Genomic DNA, 27583 nt, shown 5'->3' with positions numbered 1-27583 from the left:
ATCCTTATTCTGGTCCTTTGTACAACAGGAACACCTGAATAAAGCTCAGAATGTTTGCAGAATGCTGATCTTGTATTGAGCTCTGCCCTCATCATCACCTCCAATGTACAAGTCCTCAGTGTATCTTTTTTTTTTTTTTACAGAATCTGAACATTCTTATTTTAAATATATACACACACACACAGAGAGAGAGAGAGAGAGAGAGTATACACACAGTGTGTGTGTGTGTGTTTAATAATTCACTGAAGTCCAGTCACATTTAAGTGATCTCACTGAGACTGCCTGCTACCAATGGCAAAGAGGTATTTTACTTCCTAAAGTAACCATGTAATATATTCTCTTTTCTACCATCTTCCTGTCCCCTGCCCCTGGAAACTCTTACTGGGAGCACCCTTGACTGATTCAGCCAAACACCTGATGTTTCTCACCCAGACTGTGAGAGCTACTGCTACAATAACTGTGTTAGCTTGTAAAGGGCCTGAATGTTCTTGGTTAAACTGGCCCTAACATTTGAGTAGTCAATAGCCTACTTCCTATTCTGACTGGAATTCTTGTTTCCCTAGCCAAATACAGGTGCTTTAAACAATAGTGTGAGTGATCATGGACGCAAGAAAAACAGAACTACCGTACAGTTGGCTCTGAAAATTATGTAAATATGTTTTTCATTCATCTGTTTTTTAAATAAAAGTCCTTAGTGGTTTAGAAAACTTTCTCATCTGATCTTGAACAAATACGTAGATTGTCCTCTAACTCTTCTATGGAATACTTCGCTTATAATCATTTATGAAAAGAATTGGTCCCTTTAACCAAAAGAATTGGTCCCAAGATTTGTTTGATTTTGAAAGATGCTTGTAAGAAAGGAACAACAAAAAGCTTCAGTGCTTACCAGGATGGCGATCCAAAAGCTGCTGGATATGAAACACAGCCTGCTCATAGTCTTGTTTCTTGAACATCAGGTCAGCCATCATCTGCAAGCATAAAGCAGCCGGGCTAACTGATCAGACGGTAGTGCACAGCCTGCTCTGCACTGAACTAATCTTGCAAACATTGCTTTTTACCAAGAGTGGGTAGAAGTCAAACTGAGCCAAACACTCCACCTAGCAAATATTGGAACCATATTGTAAATGTTTAAGAGAAAGAAAATCATTCACTTTGATGGAGGATGGAATTTGAATGAGGCCAATGCTGCATTTCCTGTATTTCAAGGCACACCAGGGGGCAGAAGATTAGCTTTGCTTTCCCATCAAGGAGTCCCATTAAAAATGAGCCCCGGAATGATATAAACGAAAGCTATTTGAAAGTCTCTTAGCAATGGAGGGAAGATTCTTCTTTTGAAAAGCACTACAGAATAAAACATTACCTCTTCCCTCCCTAGCAGTAACCAGGCTTTACAATAGCTTCCATTTATCAAAATGCAAACTATTTTAACGACTTGTGGAGAGAGAGGATCGTTTGAACTTCCAATTGGAAGTCCCTTTTCCTAGGGAACTGCGTGGAGGGATCTGGAGGAGGGAATCTGCTCCTCCTTAGATTTCTTGCAGATTGAGGATCTCTAGAGGCCAGAAGTTTCCAGCAGCTGCTGTAGAGAACAGAGGCAACCTTCTACAGTAGTTAATAATATGGAATAGGAATTACACATGCATTGTACACACACACAACTTTCCCATCATGTTCCTGCAGACTACCAATTACTGAGCTGCAGTGGCTCAGTGGTTAAGACACTGAGTCAGAGGACCATTAAGGTCAGCAGCTCGAAACCCGAGAGCGCGAGCCGCGTGATGGAGTGAGCTCCTGTCAACTTGTCCTGGCTCCTGCTAGCCTAGCAGTTTGAAAGCATGCAAATCCAAGTAAATGAATAGGTACCACTTTGGTGGGAAAATAACAGGGACATGAAAGGAGCCTCCTCGGGCGTCCCCCAGGCAACAGTGATGTCACCGACAAATCCTTTCAATACAGAAGCACCTTGGTAGGTGCTTCTGACTTGAAAAAAACACAATTACTTGACGATTGGACTGATGGGAAGGTTATATGGGCATGCTAGGGAGATCACTTGTTTTGATGGAAGAAGGGGTGCTAATAAGTCTAGTGATTAGTTACTAAGAGGACTATCTGCCAGCTAATTGTACTGTACAGTATATTAAGCTTTTATATATCTTTTATATATCTTATTTTATATGCCTGTCAAAATATTTTCAGTGTTTTCAGCACCAGCTCTGAATTGCTAGCTCTCCTCTTTTGCTTAAGCATCTCAGCTTCTCACTGCCTTAAAACCCTTTTCCTTCCAAAATACTCTCACGTGCCTTCTCCAAACCTCCTGCAAGCCTACATACCTCATGATCCATGTTCTTATTCCCATTAACCAAAAGACAACACCACCTTACTCTTGGCCAGAAATGCTGGTAAATTAAAAACGTCATGCCCCTTGACACCTGCATTCCTAACTGAAGTGAAACTGGGGCCACGATAGGTCCGTCCTCTTGCCCCAGATAATTGCATTGTTCTCCAGCCCAGAAGATAATTTAGTAACTGGTGTGGACTATGGTAACATTGTTGTGGGAATTCTTCTGGACAGAACAGGCCTACTGTGGCCTCCCTTCCATCTCTCAGACAGAGTATAAAGGACTAACTTGTGATCAGTGTTATATTCTTGATCTGTAATTGTAAAAGAAATAAGAGCTAGATTGCAGATACTCATAAGTTTACTAATGCCCCTAAAAGGTTTCCTAGTATTTATCTTTCACTTTATTGCTACATGGTTTTTGAGGGGAGATGGAGGGAAAAGACAGTGACATTACATTTTAAAATGATTTTCAAACTCTTTATTTTAGATTCCATTTTGACTGCTGTTTATATCAGCGGCCTGTCACTTTGAGTATGTCTGAATGCAGGTTAGCTGCTGTGTTTGTAATAACGCAACAGAGGTTTACACCTTAATTAAAAAGAAACGGCAAGAAATCATCCTAACTCACCATAGTGGCTGCTGCGTTATCTCGATCATTCTTTAGCAAGGCAGCACACTGGTGCTGGCACGCCTCCCCATCATCCAGTGCAAGATATAAACGGGCAAGTTCCAGCATCACCTGGGAATTAAAGACAGACAGGTCCTCACTATTTTTCCAGATATGACCACCTCCAAACCGTTTCAACCAAACCTGAGGAAAAACTGATTCATCTTGGAGCTCAGCTGACCTTGTTGTCTGTCTCACAGTGCACAAGTGCTTCTTTGTAAAATGTAATGGCTTTCTCATAGTTCCGCTGGGTTGCTGAATGCTTTGCTATCTCTGCACAAATTTCCGCTGCCAGTTGCTTCTGCAAAGGAACGGTGTCCGGCTGCTCAATCTGAATCCGCTTCAGTACTTTGGCCTGCAGCTCCCGAGCCTGATGGGAAAGCCAAGAAGATGGCTTTTCAGTAGGAAATCATGGGCAAGGATGCTGGGAGAGAATTTTGGAGAAGATTGATAGTTTCTGTAACTCAAGATTGTGCTCATTCTTGTTCTGATACATTTCACACTGGCAGTTGTGTTAAACCAAGTTAGGCCAGAGCTCTGTCTCTGGCTCTATATTCCCTGCAGAGCCAAAGTAGCTCTCAAAGGTTCCAAGAAGGCGTCTTCCTAAGAAATTCCTAGAGATGCCAAGGATGGATTTTGGGAATTCAGGCATGCAAAGGACATTTGCTGCTGAGTCTCGTCTCTGCCCCTCACATGAGTGCAAAGTGACCAGACTGACTTTTGCTCTTAACTGGTGGAGACACGTAATAGAACAGTCAACAAGAAGGCTGTGGCGGTTGAGCACTGAATTGGCACTTGGGAGACCCAGATGCTAGCCCACCCTCAGCCCAGTCTGCCAAACATCTCTCTTCTGACACCCCCACCACTCCAAAAACCTAAAGAGACAAAATTATATTAATTGACACCTTCTATGTATAACCCGCCATTTTCAGCAACAGCCTCACAAGTCTTCCAGAATTGTATGACTTAAATTGAACTACAATATATTGAAAAATGAGTGGTCCAATTTTCATCCAATTTTGGTGGAGCATTAAACAGCTACACTAAACCTCTGAGAGTCTTCACATATTTATACAGGGTTTTTATAATGTATTTATAAAAGTAAAAATCCTCTATAAGCCTGCTCTGTAAAAGCAGAGGAGAAAGAGATTGAAAATTCATCCTCTATAGGGACATCATTATGGCCATCCTCAAAGCACACAATACATTACAGTTTGAAACAGAAAGAAAGAAAAACAGAAACTCAGATAAGCATTAGAAAACAACCAAGGTTATTTCAATTATACATGCTTTAGCTGATTTAGGATTTCTTTACTTGTTGCAATGAAACAACAGCATCCTCAGTTCTCTCCATTTTGCTGTAAACCTTTGCAAGAAGAACCTGATAACGGGTATCTTCCATCAGAGAAGACAAATCGTTGACTGTTGGAACAGAAGGAGATGGAATTGAGAGACATGAGTTATCACAGAGAGGGGCTTATAAAGAAAATAAGGGCACTAAGAAATTTAAACAAGAGTTAGGGAAGAAATATAGCCCTCAATGGCTCATTTAATTTGCTTTGATTGAAAATGAGGTAACTGAGATGGCATGGCAGAGGAAATGGGCAAAATGGCAAAAAGAGTCGTTGTGTACGAAACAGGCGGCAGAGAAATTTGATAAATAAATGAATAAATATCCCCTTATTCTATTTTCTATATTCAGAAATATTATATAGAATCTATATTCTATTTCTGCAAAATAGAAGCTTCTGTTCCATCAAAGGTCCTTCTGGAGACTACCCAGGTCGGGGAAGACAATCTAGCCATATATCAAACCACAATGCTTCTCTTTTTTCTCCAACACCTACTGAAGTTTTTTTTTTAATTTACTTAGCTTATAACTCTAAAGTACTTACATAAAACATGTAGCTGAAGCAGGCTAACTAGTCAAATTTAAAATTCTTAAATAAGTTCTGGAAGTATTTGTCCTACCCCATATATACAGACTTTGACTGACTGACTGAGTCGGAAGCAAACAGGAGACAGTCTTACCAGGCTCATGATCTAAGGCTTGCCGAAGAACTTTTTCTGCTTTGTCATGCTGGCTCAGTTTTAGCAACAGCTCAGCCAAGTCATAACAGAGGAAATTCTGCTGTCCAGTTTTCAGAGCAGCTTCATAGTAATTGATTGCCTAAAAGCCAAAGACGTTGTCATGAGTAAGGATGGCGAGCAGGGGGCTCCCATCCAGGCTGTAAAGCGCATGCGTAGTACTGAGGAATTAGGTAGCCATTCAAAGAGACACAGATCGGGCCCGCCTTAGCCTTTGGGGTTTATATGTCTGGGTTTTTCCCACGCTTCTTCAGTTTGTTAGGATTTTCTCTTAGGACAGACATTCTCTGAAAGTGTGCCTGTGAAATTTCTAGTGCATTTTTTGCAGATGAGTGCTAAAGCCCTTTTAAAATCTCTTAGATACTTAAGGACTTTATCCAACGACCCAATTACATTCTATTTTTCACTGTATCCTTATTTTGTTCCAATTACAGTTCAAGGTAATATTCACACAATAATTATGACATAAAATTCATATGCATACAGAAAATGAGGACCCGCCACAAGATATAACTGTTTTTTGTTTGTCTGTTTGTTTGTTTTGTTTTGGTGAATTAGATCGGAGCTGGGGAATGTAAGGCACTCTCAGGATTGCCAAAGTACAACTCCCAGCATTTGTCACCATTGGCCAAGCTGGCTGGCTGGGCTCGAGAGTTGCTCTGGATCAGAAAAGCAAGTGGCATTATGAACCTCACCACAGTTGCAATCTTAAACTCTCCAACGAAGGATTAAGGTTTTGGTATACTGTCGGCCAACCCTGAACAATGCAGCTGGGCAACAGGATACATGCTTGAGAGCATCCCAGTTTTCCCCCCTTTTAAATTGTTAGGGAATCTGCTTACTTTGCAACTTTAAAAGTCCTTAGTGCTCATGGAGAGAATAGAAGTTATTATTTCTATATGTTCTTCATACTATACCTTTGAATAATTGTGAGTCTTGACTAGAGCATTCCCAATTTTACGAGCCAAGGCTCCATCTCTAGGATTTTTCTTTAAAGACTGCTCATAAGCCTCTATGGCTTCTTCAGGCTAGAATTGCAATAGATAAAGTTAAGATTATATATGGACTATAGGTAGAAGTCTTGATTTTCACTCTGCGATTTATCGGGATGCACAAGTAAGTAAGCAAGTAAGTAAATAAATGGGAAAACAGGAGCAGTTTCACAAAACTGCTATCCAATTCAGCAGACCACTCACTCCTGAAATAATTTTTCAAGAGAATCACAAGCTCATGATCAACATATAATTAAATGATACGCTAATATAAGGCAGATATGGAAAATCTAAGGCTCTCCAAATACTGATGAACTGCACCCTGAGCATCTTTCACCTTTGGGTATGCTGGCTGGGTTGCTGGGGGCTGAAGAAACATCAGGGGGGTCATAGGTTTGCCCTCCTCATGTCTGGAAAACTCTAAGACAATAAGCAAAAAACTTAACTATGAAAAAAGCCCCCAAAGACCACACTGAGGTTCTGGCAAAAAGAAGAACAAATGCACACAGATACCTTGAGAACATTTTTCAGAGACAGTGCAGCTCAGAAAGCCAGATATGATAAACTGCCCAGAGTCCCTCTTTTGGGGGAGATGGGCAGTAATTAAATTTGAATAATAAATAAATAAAACAACTCCACCTCAGAACGATGCCCATTAATATAGCTAAAGGATCCTGCATTATTTTGATTAAAAAACAGACAACTCAAAGCTTAAAGCACAAGCCATTCTAGTGTGTGCGCAGCATCTCTATATGAAGAGACAATTACAGGACTCATCTAAGCCAACTTTCCTTGCTAGCCATTATGAATGATATACTTGTCCCACTTGCAAAAATTAGCATTTTTTTTTACCATTTTACCATTCTATTTTGATCTTACATATCTCTAAAAATTATCAAAATAGCCAATCTGGGGCTTGAAGCAGATGTCTCAACCCAAGAGACTCCCCCGCCAGTACTGTGCTACCACAGGGTTCAGAAATGTATGTATCGCCTCTATTCTTCAATTTACCTCCCAAAGGAGTGACTCTGATCTGGGAACAGGAAGTCTGAGTGGGAATAGTGGAAGGACTAAGATCAACTCATGTGTCCATGCTGACAGGGAGAGCAAGAATCTCTTCAGCTTCCTGCAGATCTTTTGTGCAATGACATTGTGATGAAGAAGGTCTCTTCACTTTCAGATTACAATTTTATCCTTTCCTTCCTTCTCTAAATTCCCAGTATCTAGCTTCATTCTCATACTCTTAACCTAACATTGGAGAAGCTTACCTCCTGGATATTCATGTATGCATCACCAAGGAGAAGAAAGGTGTGGGGACTTGGCATTTTTTCCACCAGGTCTCTACAAAGAACATTAAGAAATATTATGGTAAACACTGTCAGAAACAGAATCTCTTACTAGTGGTGCAATAGACTAAGTTTTCTGCAATCACCAATTTCAGGGGTTGGTCTTTAATGGCTGGTTGGCAAATATTTATTTCTTCCTTGGAAACTTCAGTTTAGTAGGAATAAAGAATGCTTGTGTTCCAGAGAAAGAAAACTGAAATTAGTTGATATCCTGGAGATCTTAGTTTTTATTAACATACGTAAGTCTGCAGACAGCTATTTTTCTTAGATTACAATAATTCAGTGGAACACACTGAAATGGGACAAAAAGAACCCTAAGTCATAATTCAGCAGGTGAAAATGAAGAGCACTTTGGAAGTGTTCATCTCCAGTTTTGGTTAACCATGTGATTATTCTTTACTGAATTAAGCAAAATCAAGCCAAGCTCAAGTTTTAGACTCATCTGTGAAGCTGGTCTCTTTTCACAAAACATACAGTTAGTTTATGGTAAACTGCAATTAATCTAAACTGAACTAGAAGAAGGCGGGGCGGGGCTGAACTTGAAAGCATAATTTTCATAATGCTACTAGCTGTGGAAGCAATATATAGGCCTTCAGATGTTGCTGAACTACAATTCCCAGCATCCTGCACCACTGGCCAACCTGGCAGTTGTGATTCAGCAATATGAAAGAGCACAAACTCCTCATCCCTGCATGAAATCATGGTTTAGTGTCAGATTTGAATGTAGTTATTTTAAGTATAAAATAGTTTATAATTATATAAATTATTGTATAATTAGGGTCAGGATTAGCAAAAATTAAAGACAATAGAAAGGAATCTAAGGCCCTAAGGAATCTAAAATATGTCGAATCCAACTCCAAACTTTTGCTTCCTCCTCCTCCTCCCTTTTATTTCTCTTTTCCCCCCTCTAAACATTTACACTCTATAATCATTCAACCTCTGGGATCAGAGAAGCTAAGAATAGGCAGTTATGCCACTGCTAGTGACAATCTCTCATAAGACACGATAGCCTTATGTGACATTTTCCCCCTACATATGGTTGAGTACCAACTATGTAGCTATTAGAATTGATGGCAAAATATAACAGAGCCTGTGCTTTTCCAGTACTTGTGTCCTAACAGTCAGGAACCACGCAGAGACAAGGAATAGGTCTCTAGTGTTTTATTACTGCTACATTAGACAGAAAATCCTAACAAACTGAAGAAGTGTGGGAAAAACCCAGACAGATAAACCCCAAAAGTCAAGGCGGTTCTGATCTGTGTCTCTTTGAATGGCCGCTTAACTCCTCAGTGCTACGCATGCGTTTTCCCCCCTGGATAGGGGCCCCCTCCCGCTCACCATCAGTACTCATGACAACTTGTACTACAGAGACATTCACATTAGTTTTGTCTTACAACGACCACATAAATACCTAGAGCGCACAGGACAATTTTATACCACTCTGTTGCTTTCAGATTCTAACCCTGCTACAACATTGCTAGTTTTGGTGCAGCAGCACTCAAGATTTGTCAGACTTCTGGCTTATGCCTGGAGCTCAACATTATAAATTAGATTCATTGTGCACATCGTTTGTGGTATTAGGGTGTTTAGTAACTTCTACATACTAACTTTCTTTGTTCTCCTACACTCATCTAAGGTTCCCACTCCTCCTTTTTACAGTTTCACTTTTTATATCTTCTATGCCATTTAATTTATATATCTTTTATACCTTCTAGCTTTTTATAACCCCTTTTAGATTTTCACTTTTTATATCCTTTACATATGCTGTATATTTTTTGGTTGTTTATATTGTTGTGCTTCGTTTTAATGACTGTATCCCACCCCATTTTGCTGGTCTATAACCATAATAAATATTGATTTGACTTGATGTCAAAATAAAGAGCATTAGTTTAGAGAGGAAAATAAAGAAGGGAAGACATCTGAGTTGGAAGGAAGAGATATCCGTGATGCCTCACTTACATATATACCTTTTGAAAATATCTAATTGTGGACATCTTCGATTCATCCTGAGATACCTTTTGGCCCCTTTGCGGAGACTACATACTGTATTAATGCAAAGTAGCTTTATAATGGATGTAATTGTTGAGGATCCAGGACTACACTCATCTAATATAGTCATTTATTTATTTTTACAATATTATTGGCAATATTTATTTATTTACAATTTTTGTAGACTGCGCCACCTTAATAAACTTTGGATGATGCATAGGAAAAATCAGATTATGTAACAATCACTGAAAAATAAATCAGTGGCTGCCCACAATCCTATTAAAGGCAAAAGGCCTGTTGGAATCTTTGGGGCCTTTCAAAAGGAATCAGATGGTTCAGAAGATCATCTTCATGGGAGGTGCACCTCTGTGGGGATGAGTATTCCAAGGGTGCAGGCTATAAGATCTGGCAACTAGCCCACAATCCTGGACCTCATCTCGGAGTGAGACTCTCAAAAAGCCTTGTGTGAATGTTTGGAATGGATATGCATAAACATAAACATATTTGGGAAGGCAATTCATGATATATCCTGGAGGTACATCACAGAGGGCTTTCTAGGTAATGACCAGCACTTTAAATTAGGCTGGAAGCATACTGGCAACCAGCAACTTCAGGATGGGACTGATTTCTGCTGTAGTGGGTTTTCCCAGCTAACAATTTGGCCTCTGAACCAACAGGAGTTTCTAAGTTGTCTTTAAAGGCAACTCTTTGTAGAATATGCTGCAGTAATCCAATTGCATGGTGATCAGGACATGAGTTACTCTTACAAAAGCTTCCTGGATCAGGTACAGCTGTAACTAGTGCATGAATCTTAGCTAGGCAAAGGCCGCCTGACCATGGCTTCCACCTGCTGTTTCAGCGGGTACCTTAACTCTAGGAGGAACCCCAGGTAATGGACCATCTTCTTCAAGGGGACTGTGACCCAATCTAGACTGATGTTTCTGAATAGGCCAGATGGTTCTGCACAAACAGCAACTTCATCTTAGTAGGATTTAGTCTAAGCTTGTTTCTCCCCATCTAGTCCCTAAGAGCCTCAAAACACCAGCTCAAGATTTCCACAGCAAGTGTGGGCCAGGGTGGTGATATACTGTAGAACTGTGTGTCAGAAGCAGATTGATAATACATCACTGCGAAGTAACAGATAGCCACACCCAGCAGTTTTGCATGGATCTTTGATAAGATAGGGAAGAAGACTGAATCCTGCAGCACCCCATCCTGCAGGAACCAAAAGCTGAAGCCCTCATCTCCCATGACTGATTGGAACTGCCCACTCAGGTAGAAGTGCAAAACAGTGCCCATGACTATGATTATTGTATCAACAAAGAGCAGAGAACAAATATGTCAAAGTGGTTTCTTGGATATAGATTTACAATGCCATTTATTTTGGGAAAAAGAGGATGTGGGCAATATAAGCTCTTACCTATAACAGCTTGCATACAGCTTCTTGTCTCTCCTGTGCTTCAGATAGATCTCTGCCATCTTTTCTTTGGCTTGAACAAAATAAGTCTGTTCTGGTGTTATATTTCTGAACATAGTTAAAGCTGCTTCAACATCTCCTTGCACAAGAGCTAAGTCTGCATTAGTGATCATGACCCTCAGTTCCTCAGATGTACCAGAAAATTCATTGATAGCATCTTGGAGGATTTTAACAGCTTCATGCTACAAACAAACAAACAAACAAACAAATGTTTTGTCAAGTTCCTTTGCGTATTTCAGGAACATCCAATCAAAACTTGCAAAGAACCCATTAGGACTCTTCTGAACACAGTCTGAAGAGCATTGTGGTATATTTCTTGGCAATATCTCTAGCATGCAAGGAGAGGATCAGAGTCAATGTGTTGCCATATTTTATTTCAGATCCACCTTTCGTTCTAGGGTGGATCATAACCTTGGTTAGGCTTTCAGACCATTCCATAGCATCTGCTGACAAAAAGTTTGCCATTGTGTGGGAGGCAGCTTGAAAAGCTTCCAAATAAACTTCCTTATCTATACTGAAGAGATGGGGGATACTTCCATCTCGTTTAAATGGATGCAGTCATGGGGAATCCAAACGGTAAATATAGTCTATAGAGGTTTCTTAGCTGGGTGGCCAAGATACTTTTCTTTCTGCTCATGCCCTTTCAGTTTAAAACTCTTTCTCACCACAACATTTGGAAAAGCACCTTTTGATTGCTAACTTCCTTGCTTTCTTATTACCTACAAAGCTTCCAACTACATGAAGAAAAATCAGACTTTCTTAGTTCAGAGAAGAATAAGGAACTATCACTCCCAACCTTTCTTTGGATGGGTTTGAACATTCTCTGCCCAAATTCTGCAGATCCTGATTTCTGTTCCTTGCGTTGGGTTTTAAAGAAACTAATAAAGAGCTAATTTCAAACCAGGCTTTATGAAGTTGACTTCTCTGAAACTAACCACATTTGGCCAGATTTAACTCTGCTTAAGCATAAGTTCCCTCCTCTATGTGAGAACAGAACAGCATGAGCCACTAGGGAAGCTAGGCTCATTCACATTTCATTAAACCACCAGTTAGGGCAGTGTCCGTGTGCATCCTGTTGATCGCTGCTGTCAGGACTTTGACAAATCCTTTAAAGGTTTTAAACTGTAAATGTGGTAACATCTCTCTGAAGCTCATAAACTATGCTAAGGTATTAAATGGACTCATAACATTGCCATACCTGTTCACCATTCAAGCGATGAGCCTCTACCAGTTCCAGGTAGAGAGACAAACGATCGCGCCCATCAATTTCAATCCTTTTTGGTTTTGATTTAGAGGCAGGTGCACTTGTTCTCATCCCTGGCAAATTCATTGCCATCTGCAAGGTTTTAATGGCTTCTGCTACTTCACCCATCTTTATCTGGGCTTGAGCTTTTACTAAGTGGTACACAGGATGTTCTCTAATCTGATGAAAAGTAACTTGAGTAAATAATTGGTATCTGTATTCTCTACTGTCCTCCATAAAAAAAAAAAATCAACTATGTATTATTCAGATATTTAAGAACATTCTTTGAGCAATTAGAAATAGTACTATATAATTGCTAAGCTTTATAAAAGATTACCAGAAGCTCTGCCTTCAAATCATACAAGGGATGGTGGTAGCGGAACTTTGATTATTTTGAAAATCAGAGTGCAGAGTACATTGGAGAGGAAAAATATACTATTAATCAATGTAAAACAAAACTCAGGATCTTTACTAAAAGGCAGGCCAGTTATACCCATTGCTGGAAAATAAAAATCTATGGAACAAACTATGGTCTTCAAATATATAGGAATTATCTTCCAAGCCTTTGCTTCTAGGAGGCAATAAGTAACAACCAACACAATTCTGCCATAAACTTCTCATGACCCTCCTGCTTTATGGGTTGCAGGCCTGTATTTATCAAGACTTCAGATCTCCTGAAGTTGTCTGATCCAAACTTGTTAGATCTATACTATAAGTTCCTCACGTGTATCTGGTGTTTTTTTCCGTATCTAGAATCTGGGCTAGCTCCCCTTGTGGCCAGCATGAAGCTTTGCCAGATTCTGGTCTGAACTGATCTTTAATTAGGAATAGTTCACCTCCTTGACACTATTGGATAGATGTGAATCAGCAAAGAAGAAAGGAATTGAATTAGACCTTAGAAGATATAGTCATCAACCCTGGTGTCATAGGGCAAAGAAGGAGCCAATTTGGGGCAATAAAGGCTAATTAACAATTCTATGACAATTTTTTGATATTCTGACAATCTGCAATCACTCCCAAATAATAAACATAAATATTAAAAATTCAGGCACCCAATTTAGGTAACAATCAAGTATGCAATGAAAGTAGAGTTTCAATACAACCTACTCCAACTTGCCTCGAAGTTGTAACTTAGACAGAGCTCTAGGGACTGAGAACAGAGCTGGAAGTCGTTTTGCAAAAGGTGAACTTGAGCCATCAGGAGATGAGCCTCTGCGTAGGAAGGATCCTGCTCCAGACAGTGTCGCAGGATCCTCTCAGATGCTTCACAGTTGCCTGAGCAGATTAAACAAGTGAAACATGGTGGGTAGGAAACTAAAACCCTCCGTCTCCAAAAGTTGTTTTAGGGGATCATCTGTAAACTAATTTTCCCCTCGACTCTATATGCTTCTTCATACCTCTCATCCCCTACCAGCCAGTAAATGAATTTATTATTCAATTTATTTTAACAATATTACCTTTATTATTTTCAAAATTACAGAAGTAATGAACTAATAAAATATGGAAAAGAGCTCGATAGAAGCCACCTGCACTATGTTGTTTCTTGGCTTGTACATTCATGGTTTGGCATCTCCATTTTTTAATTTTATATTTAAAATGTTAAGGGCTGCAGTAGGCAGAGGCATGGGGCGAACTGGATGGGACTGGGTTACGTTAATGGATAGGGCTAGGATTTTTCCTGCAAAGAAGCTTCTTTTTCATTCTTTCGCACCCAACAGAACATTGGAAAGAAATTACACAAAGGAGGGCAAGCCTCTGCCAGCAGAGGGACTTTCTGAAAATGGGAGAGCGCAGGACCAAATTTGGTGAGGGGGGTGGGGAAAGAAGCCTGGAAAAGAAAGATCAAGCTTGAAAGTGGTTAGATCCTGTTGAGAAAGAAAATCTGGAAAAATATTCTCCAGTTGGGCAGTAGTGTGGAATACTAGTTAGAGCTTCGCACACACTCTCAGAACCAACACATAGGTGCACACCCTAAGTCAGTGTTTCTCAACTTTAAAACGTGTGGACTTCAACTCCCAGAATTGGGAGTCTCTCCCATTTTCAGAAAGTCCCTCTGCTGGCAGAGGCTTGACCTCCCTTAGATAATTTCTTTCCAATGTTCTGTTGAGTAGGAAAGAATGAAAAAGAAGCTTCTTTGCAGGAAAAATCCTAGCCCTGTCCACTGCCCTAAGTAGTCTGTGAGGAGAAAATGCAAGCAATACACACACAAATGCAAGCATTACTTTGTTGCACAAGAAAAAGTCAACCATTCCTATGGCCATTTCTGATAACAGGGATGGACAGAATCCCAGAAGCCATGTTCTTCATTCTTTCCTTACCTTGTTTCCTCTCCAGGTGATTAAATACCATAAGCCTACAGCAAGGCCAAAGCCATTTTTAGTCTATTTCCAAACTAAAATGACCATTTTCAGACTATAGTGTGATTTACAGTAGAAACCACTGAATTTTAGCAATATATTCCTCAGAAAGTCTGTCTGGGGGAGAATATAACCTGCATTTTGCACCCACTTCTCACATACAGAAATGCTTTCTGAAACTGCGAGTATAATTTGAAAGGACAAAAAGTACAAATAATGGAAGAAATTATTACCTGATAAATATTTCACTTTTGCAACCAAGTAGGCAGCTTGTAAAAGACCAGGCACTGTTTTCATCACAGTTTCAAGGACTGATGCACAAGGTCTGAGAAGTGGTGATGGAGGCTGTCCTGAGCCTGCAGGCTAAAAGTTAACACAAATGGTCTTCGTGATGAAACATTACTCTATTCCAACCACACAACAGAGGTAGTTCAACATGATGAACACATTCATTTGAGCTGAAAAGTAAAATCCAACGTGCATTTTGCCCTGCCTGTTCTCCGGATCTCTCAACACATAACGTTGGCATTTTTGAGTCCATCCGTAGCTGATGTCCAACCGCACGTTGGGCACTAAGGCAAGAGGGTGATACATGGACAGATCAGCTTTTGTGTTCCTGATTGTCTCAAGATTGTCTGGAAGCAGTCCAGACTCCACAGATACCATTAAAAGCAGAAAACATTCCAAGGACAGGCTAATCAAAAGGAGCTCTAGTAAATACATCTTGAGAAGCCAGGCTAGGATTACATTTTCTACAACATTTTGAATGGGGTTTGATTTTTCACCTAACAGACTTATTTGATTGGCTTAATTTAGGCTACACCAGCTTCCCCTCACCTCTAAATATGTTGGGATTATAGCTCCCAGAATTACTAGGCAGAGTAATTTTGGAAACAACTAATCTAAACTTCTGGTAAGAACTATTAGAGGAAAGGAATGTCAAAAAAAGAGCTTCACAAAAACAGAAAATGAGTGATCTATCTTACTTTTAGTTTTGGTCCCAAACAGAAAAAAGTCTGCCAATCCATTGTGTATTATATCTAATTTGGGTCGTAACGATTTTCTTATTTACATTCTTTTAACAAATTTGGAATTTAAAGCAAGAACCTTTTAGTAGCCATCTCTTTGGAATTCATTATTTATTAAGTAGACTGTTTTTACTGTACCGTTTTACTGTTTTATTGTTTTATTGCATTTTAATTAATGTTTTACTCCTGTTTTATGTAACCCGCCCAGAGTCGCTTTCTGAGTGAGATGGGGAGGGAATAAATTTGATATATAAATGAATAAAAATAAATAAAAAGGGGGAGAAAAATGTTTTCAGTAGTTAAGGGTCAAGTCTCCTGACAACTGAGCTTGTATCTTGTCATTTCCTTGATAAGAATATAGAAGTATTAGCACTATCTTCTTCCCTTTCAGCGGTTAGTCCACTATAAAATAGTGTTCACTTCCTACACATGGCAAGGGTAAAAATCTTAACTGTTCTCTCCATCATCATGGAACTTTTTAAAGCAGGACTGAAAAGCAAAACATTATATATGTTTTCTTATTTTTAGAAAGATAAGAACTTTAGTATCTTACCTGACCTGGGCAAAAATTAAGATACTCCTTAATAATTTCTATCAAAAAATCAGGATTTAATTTTTCAAAATATTCTACACCAAGAGGTAAACCTTGGAGAGATGAAAAATGGGCATCGAGTACATCATTCAATAAAGTAATAACTTCTTCTTGTCTTTTATTTTTCTTCATAGCCAATACTGCCCGTAAATAAGACAGCTCCTATAAAACAATTTTTTAAAAATGTATAAAAATATTTTCTATTCCATCAGGTGCTGGGCACTGATACTGTCTGTTGCAGGGTCACCACTAGTAACTAAAAATCCCTCTCAGGAATCCAACCTCTAACTCAGATTTGTAGCACATTCCTCCATATCTGTCTAACTCTTCAATTCAACAGATAAAAATTGACTGAGAGTTCCATTCCAATTAACTACATACTGAATTCCTGTAATTAACAGTTTAATGTGTTTGTTCCAGAAGCTGCTTTCAGTAGCAGTCCAGAAGATTAAGCTTCATTGGACATCGTGGGAGGAGGGGAAACCCCACAGGCTGAGAGCTCTAGCAATGGCAGGATCAGAAATGTTGAAGTTAGAAATCTGCAAAATGTTAAGCTATCTCATTTTCCCAAGAAGTTTGTAATGTGTCCCACGCTACTGGAAATCTAGAGCTCATTTAAAAGAAGTTTCCTCCTATTGCAGTCAGTAGGGAGTGACAGGCTTCTCCCAACAAGCCAGATTAGAAACACTTACACAGCCACTCAGGGATGTAAGAACTTCTGATAAGTAGGTTTACTGTAGAAAAGCTAAAGAAGCCATTATGAAACAATTCCACTGACTGCAGTGTATCAGATGCAAGACCTATTCATCCAGATTCAAATTCTTGCACCTCTTTCTCCCACCCATGCAATGTAACAGGCTGGAAGCCAACTTCTTCTGGGTGGGAGGATGGTTTCCAGCTGTCTTTTGTCTGGTATCAGGCTACTGGGGTAACTCTCTGAAAACTGGCTCTCACCTGAGGTGAGATTAAATGAAAGAGACAGAAGTAAAGCTTGGTTTTCTCCCTGGCCACAGAAAATCAACAGGGCTGTGGATATGGCAGAGCAACTGCCAGAGAGTTGTCATTTGACCACAACCACTAAATTTATTCTGAAGCCATGATTTTCCAATTATAGAACCACAGCAAGTCCTCTCCTTGTATCTACTTCTTTAACATATAAGAGTACCTTTTAATAATAAACTGAATTAGGAAACATGTTATGTTTTACATTTCTCTTTCATAAGATTCAACTCTATTCCAACTCTATTCCACTATCATAAAAATATATTTGAATCAATTAAACACACTGACTTCCCTCTACAAAGCTCTGATATGGATGTTAGAATCTTCTACTCTCTTATTACCAAATTTCAGCTCTGTGTTTTGCTACTACCACTTGTGGCAAACTTTTATCTTACAAAATTTACAAACATTTACAAAAGATTTTTATTTAAGGTTTTGAAACTTTTTTGGGGGGTGGATTTACATATGTTTGTTTTGCCCTGGTTCTTCCCATTTTTGGTCCTGGCTCTACCAACTTTTTATAATGTCCTTTCCTTGCATGCTGTCCAAAAACCAAATACAGTCTGAGACATGGCAAAAGTCACTCAACTGTGAATCACATTAACAAGATTGTCTTCATTCTCAATGCTATATACATGCTCACCACCACCATCACGCTCACCACTACCACCATCTTCATCCTCTGTGATGAAATCCAAGAGCCGGACATTGTAAGAACATGAAAATAGAACTAGATTCTTGAGTTAAGCTTGGCCCATGTAAGTATTCTAATTCTCATTAGCAACATGGATTAGTATCAAATCATTTTTGGAAAACATCATTCTTATCTTACTGCTGATTTTCCGATAGACTGCTGGACTTCGTTCAGGAACTCCAACTGCTGCTCTACATCATCTAACTTCCCTTCCATTAACTGGCTTCGGATAATCCCTGTAATGCAAAGGGGTTTCATATCAGCTTTATTCCACAAAAAGTCTTCAGGGTTCAGGTCAGATTTCATAGATTACAGAAGGAGGCAATGAATCCTTTCTATCAAGAGCTGCATCTGGCAGGACCTAGGGCTGAAGCCAGCAGTGAAAAGGGCACCACCTCTCTTGCCAGCAATGAAAAGGGCACTACTCCCTTGCCATACTCCTTGGGCTTTGGAGGAGAGAGGGTCATTCTTGCCAAAGTCTTGAATCTGAATTTGCAGTCGGCAAATTCAGCCAAAGGTTACGTGAAACTACAAAAATATAATAGTGTCTCAAAAACAAACTGGAAAAGATCTATCTCTATCGCTATCTCTATCTCTATCTGTCTGTCTGTCTCTGTCTCTGTCTATGTGTGTATATTCCACCATATCAATTTCTTGTAAAAAGCCATACCTATTAGTGCAGGAACACTTGTCTCATCAAGACCCATAGCAGTTTTGTAGCACTTTACAGCCTCCTTTATTTTTCCTTGAAAAAGCATCTGGTAGCCAAGCTCCGTAGCAATATCTGCATTCTGAGGAGCTAAGCTGAAAGCTCTTTCTACCAACATCTGGGTCAGCTGCAGGATGTGTGGATTGCGGCCACACTAGTTAAAAAACACACACACACACCCAACATTTCCATTATGAATGCTTTTAGATCTGAAAAACTGTATCAGAAGTAATCACAATATTAATTTAAAAATTACAGTCTGAAGCATCAAACACTGGTATTACCATAACTTAACCATGTCCGTTATTGCATACATCTTTGGCCTGATGGAAGAAACTTTCCGCAAGCAAGCTGTCCACAATTTTATTAAATCCTGCTATCCCCTACTCTGACAGTAACATATCAGAAAATGGAAGTATCTCAAGGAAGAAATGAATGTGTTCTAGTTCCAGACATGCTTATTTCAGCCATGCCCTTTGCTAGCAAGCAGCCCCCAACAAATTATTCCTAAGAAAATGTGTTCCTTGATAGAACAAGACTGCCTAATTTATAAAGTCATCTGGAAAACATTCCTTGCATTAATAAATGTGGCTGAAAATCTGGTTTCCCAGTTCTGCTGACAACACTGGGCAACCAAAATCCAGAATAAAGCCCAGTAATGGTGTCTCCCCAGTAAAAGTCCACAAGCCACTCTGCCCCAACCATCTCCATCTCTTGACTGCTGTCTGCTTCTGGCAAACGCTCTGAGCACAGCTTTCACTTTTACACCACTACACATCTCACACTTTGCTCAGAGTCAGTAATAAGTGAATCTCTTGCCACAGGCATCTAACCAACACAAATAAAGAAGTGAAGGGAAGGTGTCCATAGGAAACCTTCAGAGGAAGAAAACTGTTCACTGTTCTTCATGTTCACAGTAATGACAGAAACGCTGGACAAATGTTTCAGCTACCACTTAACTTTACATGCCAAACAATGCTTTTCCAATGACTGTAATTTAGCATTTCCTGCAACATGCCTGGGCTCTGTTAGGGAGACTAATGACCACTTACCAGTACACAGCAGAACCGGAGAATTTCTGGTTCTCCCAAGACTGCTGAACTAAACTCCCAGCAGCCCTAGCTGACATTGCCAGCAGTAACCAATGTTGGGAGTTGTATCTGGATGGCCCTAAGTGTCCTCTGTTAGACAGCCAACATGGTCTACAGTTGAAAGTGCTAGGCTAGCTCTGGAGAGACCTGGTCTTTCTTTAGTCATGGAGACTCACTGGGTGACTTTGGGCCTCGGTCTCTCAGCCAGCCAACCTCACTGGAATGTTCCTTAATAGAACAAGACTGCCTAATTTATAAAGTCATCTGGAAAACATTCCTTGCATTAATAAACGTGGCTGAAAATCTGGTTTCCCAGTTCTGCTGACAACACTGGGCAACCAAAATCCAGAATAAAGCCCAGTAATGATGTCTCCCCAGTTAAAGTCTGCAAGTCCTTTGGTGGGATCGAAGTCTAAATAATAACAACTGTTTTTACATTATGCCCAAAAGGCGTAAGCTCAACATATATTTTGCTTACCTGCTTATGTATGAGGGTCACTGAATCAGTCCTTACCTGCAATTTAAAAAACAACTTTTCTACTTACCGTTCTGCTAAAAACCCAGGCTGTCTTACAGAAAAGCTGAGGGTTATGTGGTTCCAACTGATCCAGAGCACTAATCAGATCTTTCAGCTTGGATGAGGCCTAGGACAAACAAAATATACTGGCCTCATTATTCTGGAGTAAAGGGGAGGGAGCAAACGGTGGCATTTAGGAAGTCTGCTTATAGAGGCATCTAGAATGTAGAACCTGTGCCAGCAGCCAATATTTACATGAACCTATTCTGAAATAATTTTAGTAATGTCTTAGTATACAAGTACTTAATGATTTCTGAGAGATCAGTACTAGAAAACTTATATATGTTTTAAATAAAATGCCCACAACTATTCATCTACAGACTTTGCATGCAGGCTAAACAAGGAATGGCTATACGCTGAAAGCATGGATGTCTGTGTGAGATTTACAAGATCTCTTTAAACCAAATCCCATCATGGCACTGAAGGTAATCATGAGCAGTCCTGTTCAAGTCCTCTTTTCTCCAATCCAAAGTCCATGCAAGAACACCAGATGTTTGTCCATAGCTCTTCATGTAAATTCTTGGGGACAAAATAATCTTAACAGAAATGTCACAGGCTCTTTAAACATCAGTTTAAGTCTGCAAGGCTCCTACAACTACCGCTGCATGCTACATGCTTCTGCCCTTTGGGAAAGGTAATGGGTGGGTGAAGTCAAGTAGCTTGCAGGGAACATCACCCATCACTCCTTCAGGCAGTCAGAAAAGAGGTCAGCTAAGAAAGGTTAAAAATCCTGCATCTAGGGAAATCGGCAAATTTTCTATTATGAGAAAGGTTTTCTGGGAAACACACATTAAGCCCTAAGTACCCTACAACAAGCTAAATACAAAAACTTTATATTTAAAAGACGTAGATGTAGGCTATAGAATTATTTTTGCTTTTTCTTAACAAACAACAACAAAAGTAAAATTACCCACAGACAGAAATCATGCCTAACTAGTTCAGGCAATAAAAGAAACCAGATTTCTGCTTAACACTATCAACGTATCAACTACCAGAATCAAAGCAATCCTTTTCTGATGCAACCATATTGTCAGACATTGTTATACCCTCAAGAATATAATGTACTGAAAGAAGTCATAGTCGATTAACAGTTTTAAAATGATTTTCCTCAAGTGAAAATTAAATATACAGTGCTGCTGTATAATGGTTATACATGCGCGTGCGCACACACACACACACACACACACACAGGGTGGTTCTCCACACAAGTCTAGATAAAACCAGATGAAGAGTAGCCAATTAAACAAATGAGTCAAGAAAATGTTCCAAAGCTACATATTTGTGTATGGCAAAAGTCTGGGAACCTTTGCGTTCAGTAACTGGTGAAGCCCTAGGACTTGTATGGAGAACAAATCACATTTTAGGTCATATTAATGCAGAAATAGGGTTCACAAACTTTTAAGCACAACTGTATTTCATTTCTTAAATTATCTCATTATCTTTTGTACTTGTCTAAATAGGTGTTATTCAAACAGTTATTCAAACAGTAACAACAGCTTAAGGGACCAATCAGTGTTTATGACTAATTTTTGTAGTTAACTCTTGCAATAATTCATTTTATTTGGTAGATTCTGACCATTCAAACATTGCAATGCATTTATTACTACAAACTATTTTTCCTCGAGTTTATTCTTCCCTACATTTTTATAATGCAATAAAAAACTCATTGAAAAATACTAGATTTATAATTAAGAATCCCATTTCCAATATTACAGCTTCCCCATTCCTAACCATCCATATTTTGGTTGAAAACTTATGGAAATTATAGAAATGCTTTGTAACATGCATAAGTATGAATTGCTCAAGTTTCATATCATAAACAAAGCTGATTCACTCAAAACACTCAAAAGAGAGCCAGTTTGGCCTTGTGGTTAAGGTTCCAGGCTAGAAACCAGGAGACTGTGAGTTCTAGTGTCAGGACTGTAATTCTCAAAAGAAATTTACACCTGAAATTTTCCATCCTCTGACCTTGGAAATAAATCCAATGGAACTTAATTCTGTCTGTCTGTCTGTCTGCCTTGTCTATCCTGCCTTTATTATTTTTATAAATAACTCAAGGCTGCGAACAAACCTAATATTCCTTCCTCCTCCTCTTTTCCCCACAACAACCACCCTGTGAGGTGAGTTGGGCTGAGAGAGAGGGACACCCAGCCAGCTTTCAGGCCTAAGGCAGAACTAGAACTCACAGCCTCCTGGTTTCTAGCCCGTTGCCTTAACCACAAGACCAAACTGGCTCTCATGAACAAGATTGCAATGTTACTAAAACTACCACCACCATCATCATCATCATCACCATCTAGAGGGTCATTAGAAGACAAAGACATTATTTTACATGGAGGAAAAGCCTGAATAATTGTTTCCAATATCTCTATATAAAATGCATCCAACAATGTGGAATTAAAAACTGAAAACTCACCTCTGGTATATTCCCTTCCCTGCATAACTGGTGAACAGCCTCCATTTTTAAAGCATCTAGGTTGAGAGCATCTTTCTGCAACAACCTAAAGCAAAATAAAACAGCACCGAAACACTTTATTTTGTTGGGTGTTTTCAAGGAAACTTGATGAACTACAAGACACGGCAGCTACATACAGACTGGGTAATAGCTGAGCATCATTTGGAGGACTTTCAGTTTCTGTTTTAAAGGTAAAGGTAAAGGTTTCCCTCGACGTAAAGTCCAGTCGTGTCCAACTCTAGGGGGCGGTGCTCATCTCCGTTTCTAAGCCTTAGAGCCGGCGTTGTCATAGACACTTCCGGGTCATGTGGCCAGCATGACAACTCGGAACGCCGTTACCTTCCCGCCAAAGCGGTACCTATTGATCTACTCACATTTGCATGTTTTCGAACTGCTAGGTGAGCAGGAGCTGGGACTAGCAACGGGAGCTCACCCCGCCGCGCGGTTTCGAACTGCCGACCTTCTGATCGGCAGCTCAGCGGTTTAACCCGCAGCGCCACCGCATCCCATTCTGTTTTAGGGCAAACAATTATTTACTTTAGGGAAGTTGTGTCTTTGTGATGATACTGATGTTTAATTGCTTCTGTGGACCAACTTCAAATTAATTTGGAATTTTATGAGCTTTGTAAACCCTCTTGAAAATGTAATGCATTGCTGGGCATCTCTATGTCTCACTCATCTCCAACTTTCAAAACAACTTAGAGAAATGGATGCAAAGCTACCGTTCTCACTTTGGCAGCACATTGACTAAAACTGGAACAATACAGAGAAGACTGGCGTGGCCCCAGCATAAGGATGGGCACGCAAAGCTACCATACTTGACTAGAGCAGTAAACTGTCCATCCCTCTTTGGTTCTCATACTATCACTCTCTACCCTCATTATATGAAATTTCAAAGAACAAGATCAGTGGGAAGAGTTGATGCAGGCATCATTTACCTCCACTGTGTGTGTGTGCACAGAAGATACTTCAGCCAGAACAGAAAAGGTTATGGGCCTTCACACCTTTGGTTACCCACCATAGATCAAGTACTTTCCAACAATTCTGAACCAATGACTGAAAAAAATGAGTTTCATAAAGCATCATAGCTACTGACTAGCTAGACCAAGATTGGGAAATATGTAAGTGAAAAACTGTATTACACTTTCTTAGACATTTCCCCACTGGACCTTAGGATGCTGTCATAGCATCACCTAGTCATTGCTGATGGGGTATAAAGTTTATCTTACTGTCATTTTGGCACAGCAATGGGTGGGGGACTCCAGAAGATGCTCTAAGTCACCGGTGGAGAAATCACTTTTGATCATTTGCCTTCTGCAAAAGCACTGCAGCTGAGATGTTACAGCATTTTTAATTGATTCAAACAAGAATAATGAAGTTTACTCCACCTCTGGGCAGTCTCAGCTGCCTGCTCCCAATCCTGCAAAGCCAGCTGTAGCTTCATCTTTTTTGTAAATGCCGGAAGGAAGTGTGGGAAATTGGCAATGATTTGATTCACAGTTTCCAAAGCTCCTGAATAATTCTGACGCATTTCAAAATACAGGGCCTAATGAAAAATGAAACAATCACTTGGTCATTTGTGTCTTGCCTTTTTAAAAACTTTCCAACCAGAAAGAAGTTTTTCTTAGCCAATTTCCTGGCTAGTGCACACTGGTGGAAAAGCAGTCTGTTGTGATTGTTTATCCAGAACCTGTACAACATCTGTCTTCAACTATGATCAGCATGAACACATCCTTCTTTCCCCTTATATATGGATTTGGAGGGCATATATGTACTTACAGGACATCTTCCACTGAAGATCACCAATTTTAATGCTTTTGTATAAAACAAAAGCTTTGTGACAGAGTAGCAGTATTCCTACAACATGCTAAGTATAATGTGGTTTCTCTGATCTGCATTTAGTGTCTTATGTGAATCTGGCCAATTGCTGTTTATTCAATAAACTATGGTTAACCAACTCATGCCTTCGTACAGTGCCTGAACCAGTGAGTTTCACAACCAGAATTAAAAGGACTTGGAAAGCAGAATCATTCAAAGCAGTAAACATAGCGACATGCAAGTTTCTAAGTGGACATTTTTAAAAAATCGCAGCAAAGTGATTGTAAACCTACTGATTCAAAATGCAATTTACAGCAAGATTTTGAAAACAGAATGCATTTTTGCAAACATAAATATTTAAAAAGAGCTACAAAGCTTCTTTTTCAGAAGAAATGAAAAGAAGTATGTTTTTCTCTACAGTTGCAAAGGGTAAAACCATTTATAAAGTCAGTATGACCCCAGCACTTTATCTGCATTGCTCTTCAATTGCCTCAGTCATTCCAATAAGCGTAGAATTGACTCCAAAGCAAATAAAAATAATTGGTGATATGATAGCTAAAGGACTTAATCCTGTTAATCAAAGAACAAATATTGACTTCAGTCAGATTCTTAGAGCCCATATTCACGTCACACAAAATACAAAAATGAGAGGAGAGAGAGAATAGATACTGTAGTATTCTGAATATAAAATAAGATTGCTTTGATCTGCTTTCCCATTCATTCCCCCAGTCTTACCCTGGATAGCAATTGCATTAATTTGTGCTGGATCAGTCTCCATGAGCTGCAATGTTTGTTACTAATTAGATGTGTTTAAAAGTTTTTTACAGACTTACTTTACCCATCAGGCCAAAAATATCAGCCCCACTTTGAAGCCCTTCGTCAAAATATTTTCCAGCTTTTTTGATACTTGTTTCTTTCCCACTGGTCACATCAAGCCATCCTTTTAGAATCCATCCCTGTAAGAACAAAGCAAAACATCAAATGATGCAACAGTATGTTGTTGTTAACTGGATACAGAGAAAAAAAAATTCATATAAAATACTACTTGACACTTGTTGTTGTTGTTAGTTGCCATTGAGTGGTTTATGACTCATGGCGACCCTGTGTATAACAGAACGAAATGCTGTTCAGTCTTGCGCCATATGCCTGGCTGTTCCAATGTTTGCATCCGTTGTTGCGGTAACTGTATCAATCCTTTGCATTGAAGGTCTTCCTCTTTTCCCCTGGCCCTTGACTTTACCAAACATGATGTCCTTTTCAAGCCATCGGTCTTTCCTGACAATGTCAGGAATGTATGAAAGTCTAAGCCTAGTTATCTTCGCCTCTAGAATACATTCTGGTTGTATTTCTTCTAAAACTGATTTGTTTGTTCTTCTGGCAGTCCGTGGTATTTTCAACAATCTTCGCCAACATCACAATTTGAATGCATCAATCCTTCTATCTTCCTTTTTTAATGTCCAACTTTCACAGGCATATGTGGCAATTGAGAAGACCATGGCGTGAGTCAGACGCACCTTTGTTTTTAAACTGATGTCTTTACTTCTGAAAAGTAAAGTCCTCCTTTAGATAGGACTTTGATGGCAGATTTTCCCAGCGCAATACGCCATTTGATTTCTTGAGTACTACTTCCCTTGGCATTGATCGTTGATCCGAGTAGAATGAAATTGTTGACGACTTCAATTTCTTCTCCATTTATTGTGACATTGTTTATTGGTCCATTTGTGAGAATCTTTGTCTTCTTCACATTCAGGTGTAGTCCGTATTGCTGACTACAATCTTTGATCTTCATCAGTAAGTACTTCAAGATTTCTTCACTTCCAGCAAGCAAAGTTGTATCATCTGCATATCGCAGGTTGTTAATGAGTTTCCACCAATTCTGATACCCTGTCTTTAACATAAATGCAGTATTTATTTAATGCAGAAGTCTGGTATATGTTCCGTGTTGTTCATACTTGCTGTTATGGGATGGATTTATTATTTAAAACATTATGATGCTCCCTATTTACCCACCCCCACTAATAGACCCACACCTGATAGGTGGAAACACAACTCATAGCATTCCACAGCACTGGCACTCTGGATGAACTGCTCTAGAAGCTACTGTGAAAGCTAGAAGGATCAAAATAAGAGCCTCAGACCAGACAGATCTGTTACAATGACAACCCACAGATGTTAACTGCTCCTTCTACTAAGAAACAACCCACCCTCAGCCCATTCGGACTCACAGGCAGGAAGAAGAGATGTAAGGTTTGAGCCTCAAGATGGATATAAATAAATGTAAGGCTTGAAGTCTTATAATTGGCACTGGCGAATTTTCTATTCTAATTATGGCTTTCTTAGTATCTGTAAAAAAAAACAACTAGCTTATCAAACAGCTGAATCCTTGAATCTCAGCCTTGGGGTTCAAGTCACAGTCTGCGTGAAGCCTGGCATCTTTTCAAATGCATATGGAATATTAGACTATATTAGCATAACTGAAGTTAGGAACCTAGAAATCTAGTTGGTGAGAAAGCATTTAGGGTTTCAGGAAATCAGGATTCTTCCATTTAAAATGGATGGGTAATGTCATGAGTGCTGTTGAGCTAAAGTCATCAGCGCAATGGCACACATGACAATGGCAAGGAAATAGGTGAAGGGGTACAAGATAAGTAGCCATCAACCCACAACGACTAACGGCCAACAAACAATAGCTAAACGGATCACGGAGCACACCCAAGCCATCAGCGGCAATACAACGGGGATCGCCCAGCTGAAAGCAATCAGCAGAGGAATGGGAAACCTGATGATGGGCGATCCCGGAAACCCTCACCCACCGGCAGGGCAACGTATTGGACAAAGGGGGGTGACGTGACCGTGAGCGAGGGGGCGCTGACCGGCGCGGGGTATTTAAACCCCGCACCGGCGCGCTCCTGTCACTCTCAGCTTTTTTCTACCAACGCTGTACCTGCCCTGCAAATAAACCAGAGCCTGATCCGCGAACCAGTGTCTGAGTGTTATTCAGAGGTAGGCAGCGCATGACATAAAGCTGAGAGTCATAAACTCAGCCTCGCCGAGCCCCACCGGACGACAACGAGCCGCGGGAGGAGTAGACGGCGAGAAGACCAGCAAGATGAGGCC

General features: G+C 39.8%; 1 protein-coding gene and 1 pseudogene across 1 annotated transcript in view; one reads left to right on the top strand and one right to left on the bottom strand.

Annotated features, from left to right (window-relative positions):
* Positions 1 to 27583, bottom strand: part of TTC21B (tetratricopeptide repeat domain 21B) — a 61075-nt gene that overhangs the window by 18462 nt on the left and 15030 nt on the right. The window contains exons 5-22 of the mRNA XM_063318238.1: positions 25300 to 25422; positions 24037 to 24194; positions 22610 to 22694; positions 20162 to 20260; positions 18487 to 18679; positions 17955 to 18052; positions 16082 to 16282; positions 14734 to 14863; positions 13261 to 13418; positions 12099 to 12323; positions 10844 to 11082; positions 7357 to 7429; positions 6014 to 6124; positions 5040 to 5178; positions 4324 to 4430; positions 3190 to 3378; positions 2970 to 3080; positions 887 to 968 (exon numbers count right to left, since the gene is read on the bottom strand). Of these exons, the coding sequence (XP_063174308.1) occupies positions 887 to 968; positions 2970 to 3080; positions 3190 to 3378; positions 4324 to 4430; positions 5040 to 5178; positions 6014 to 6124; positions 7357 to 7429; positions 10844 to 11082; positions 12099 to 12323; positions 13261 to 13418; positions 14734 to 14863; positions 16082 to 16282; positions 17955 to 18052; positions 18487 to 18679; positions 20162 to 20260; positions 22610 to 22694; positions 24037 to 24194; positions 25300 to 25422 (2521 nt within the window). The remainder of the gene's footprint in view (positions 1 to 886; positions 969 to 2969; positions 3081 to 3189; positions 3379 to 4323; positions 4431 to 5039; positions 5179 to 6013; positions 6125 to 7356; positions 7430 to 10843; positions 11083 to 12098; positions 12324 to 13260; positions 13419 to 14733; positions 14864 to 16081; positions 16283 to 17954; positions 18053 to 18486; positions 18680 to 20161; positions 20261 to 22609; positions 22695 to 24036; positions 24195 to 25299; positions 25423 to 27583) is intronic.
* LOC134488673 (U6 spliceosomal RNA) lies at positions 23372 to 23470 on the top strand (annotated as a pseudogene).

The sequence above is a fragment of the Candoia aspera genome, chromosome 1, assembly GCF_035149785.1.
Source record: "Candoia aspera isolate rCanAsp1 chromosome 1, rCanAsp1.hap2, whole genome shotgun sequence".
NCBI classification, from domain to species: domain Eukaryota; kingdom Metazoa; phylum Chordata; class Lepidosauria; order Squamata; family Boidae; genus Candoia; species Candoia aspera.
Note: the sequence above shows the minus strand (reverse complement) of the source record. Positions and strands in the feature narration are given on the sequence as shown.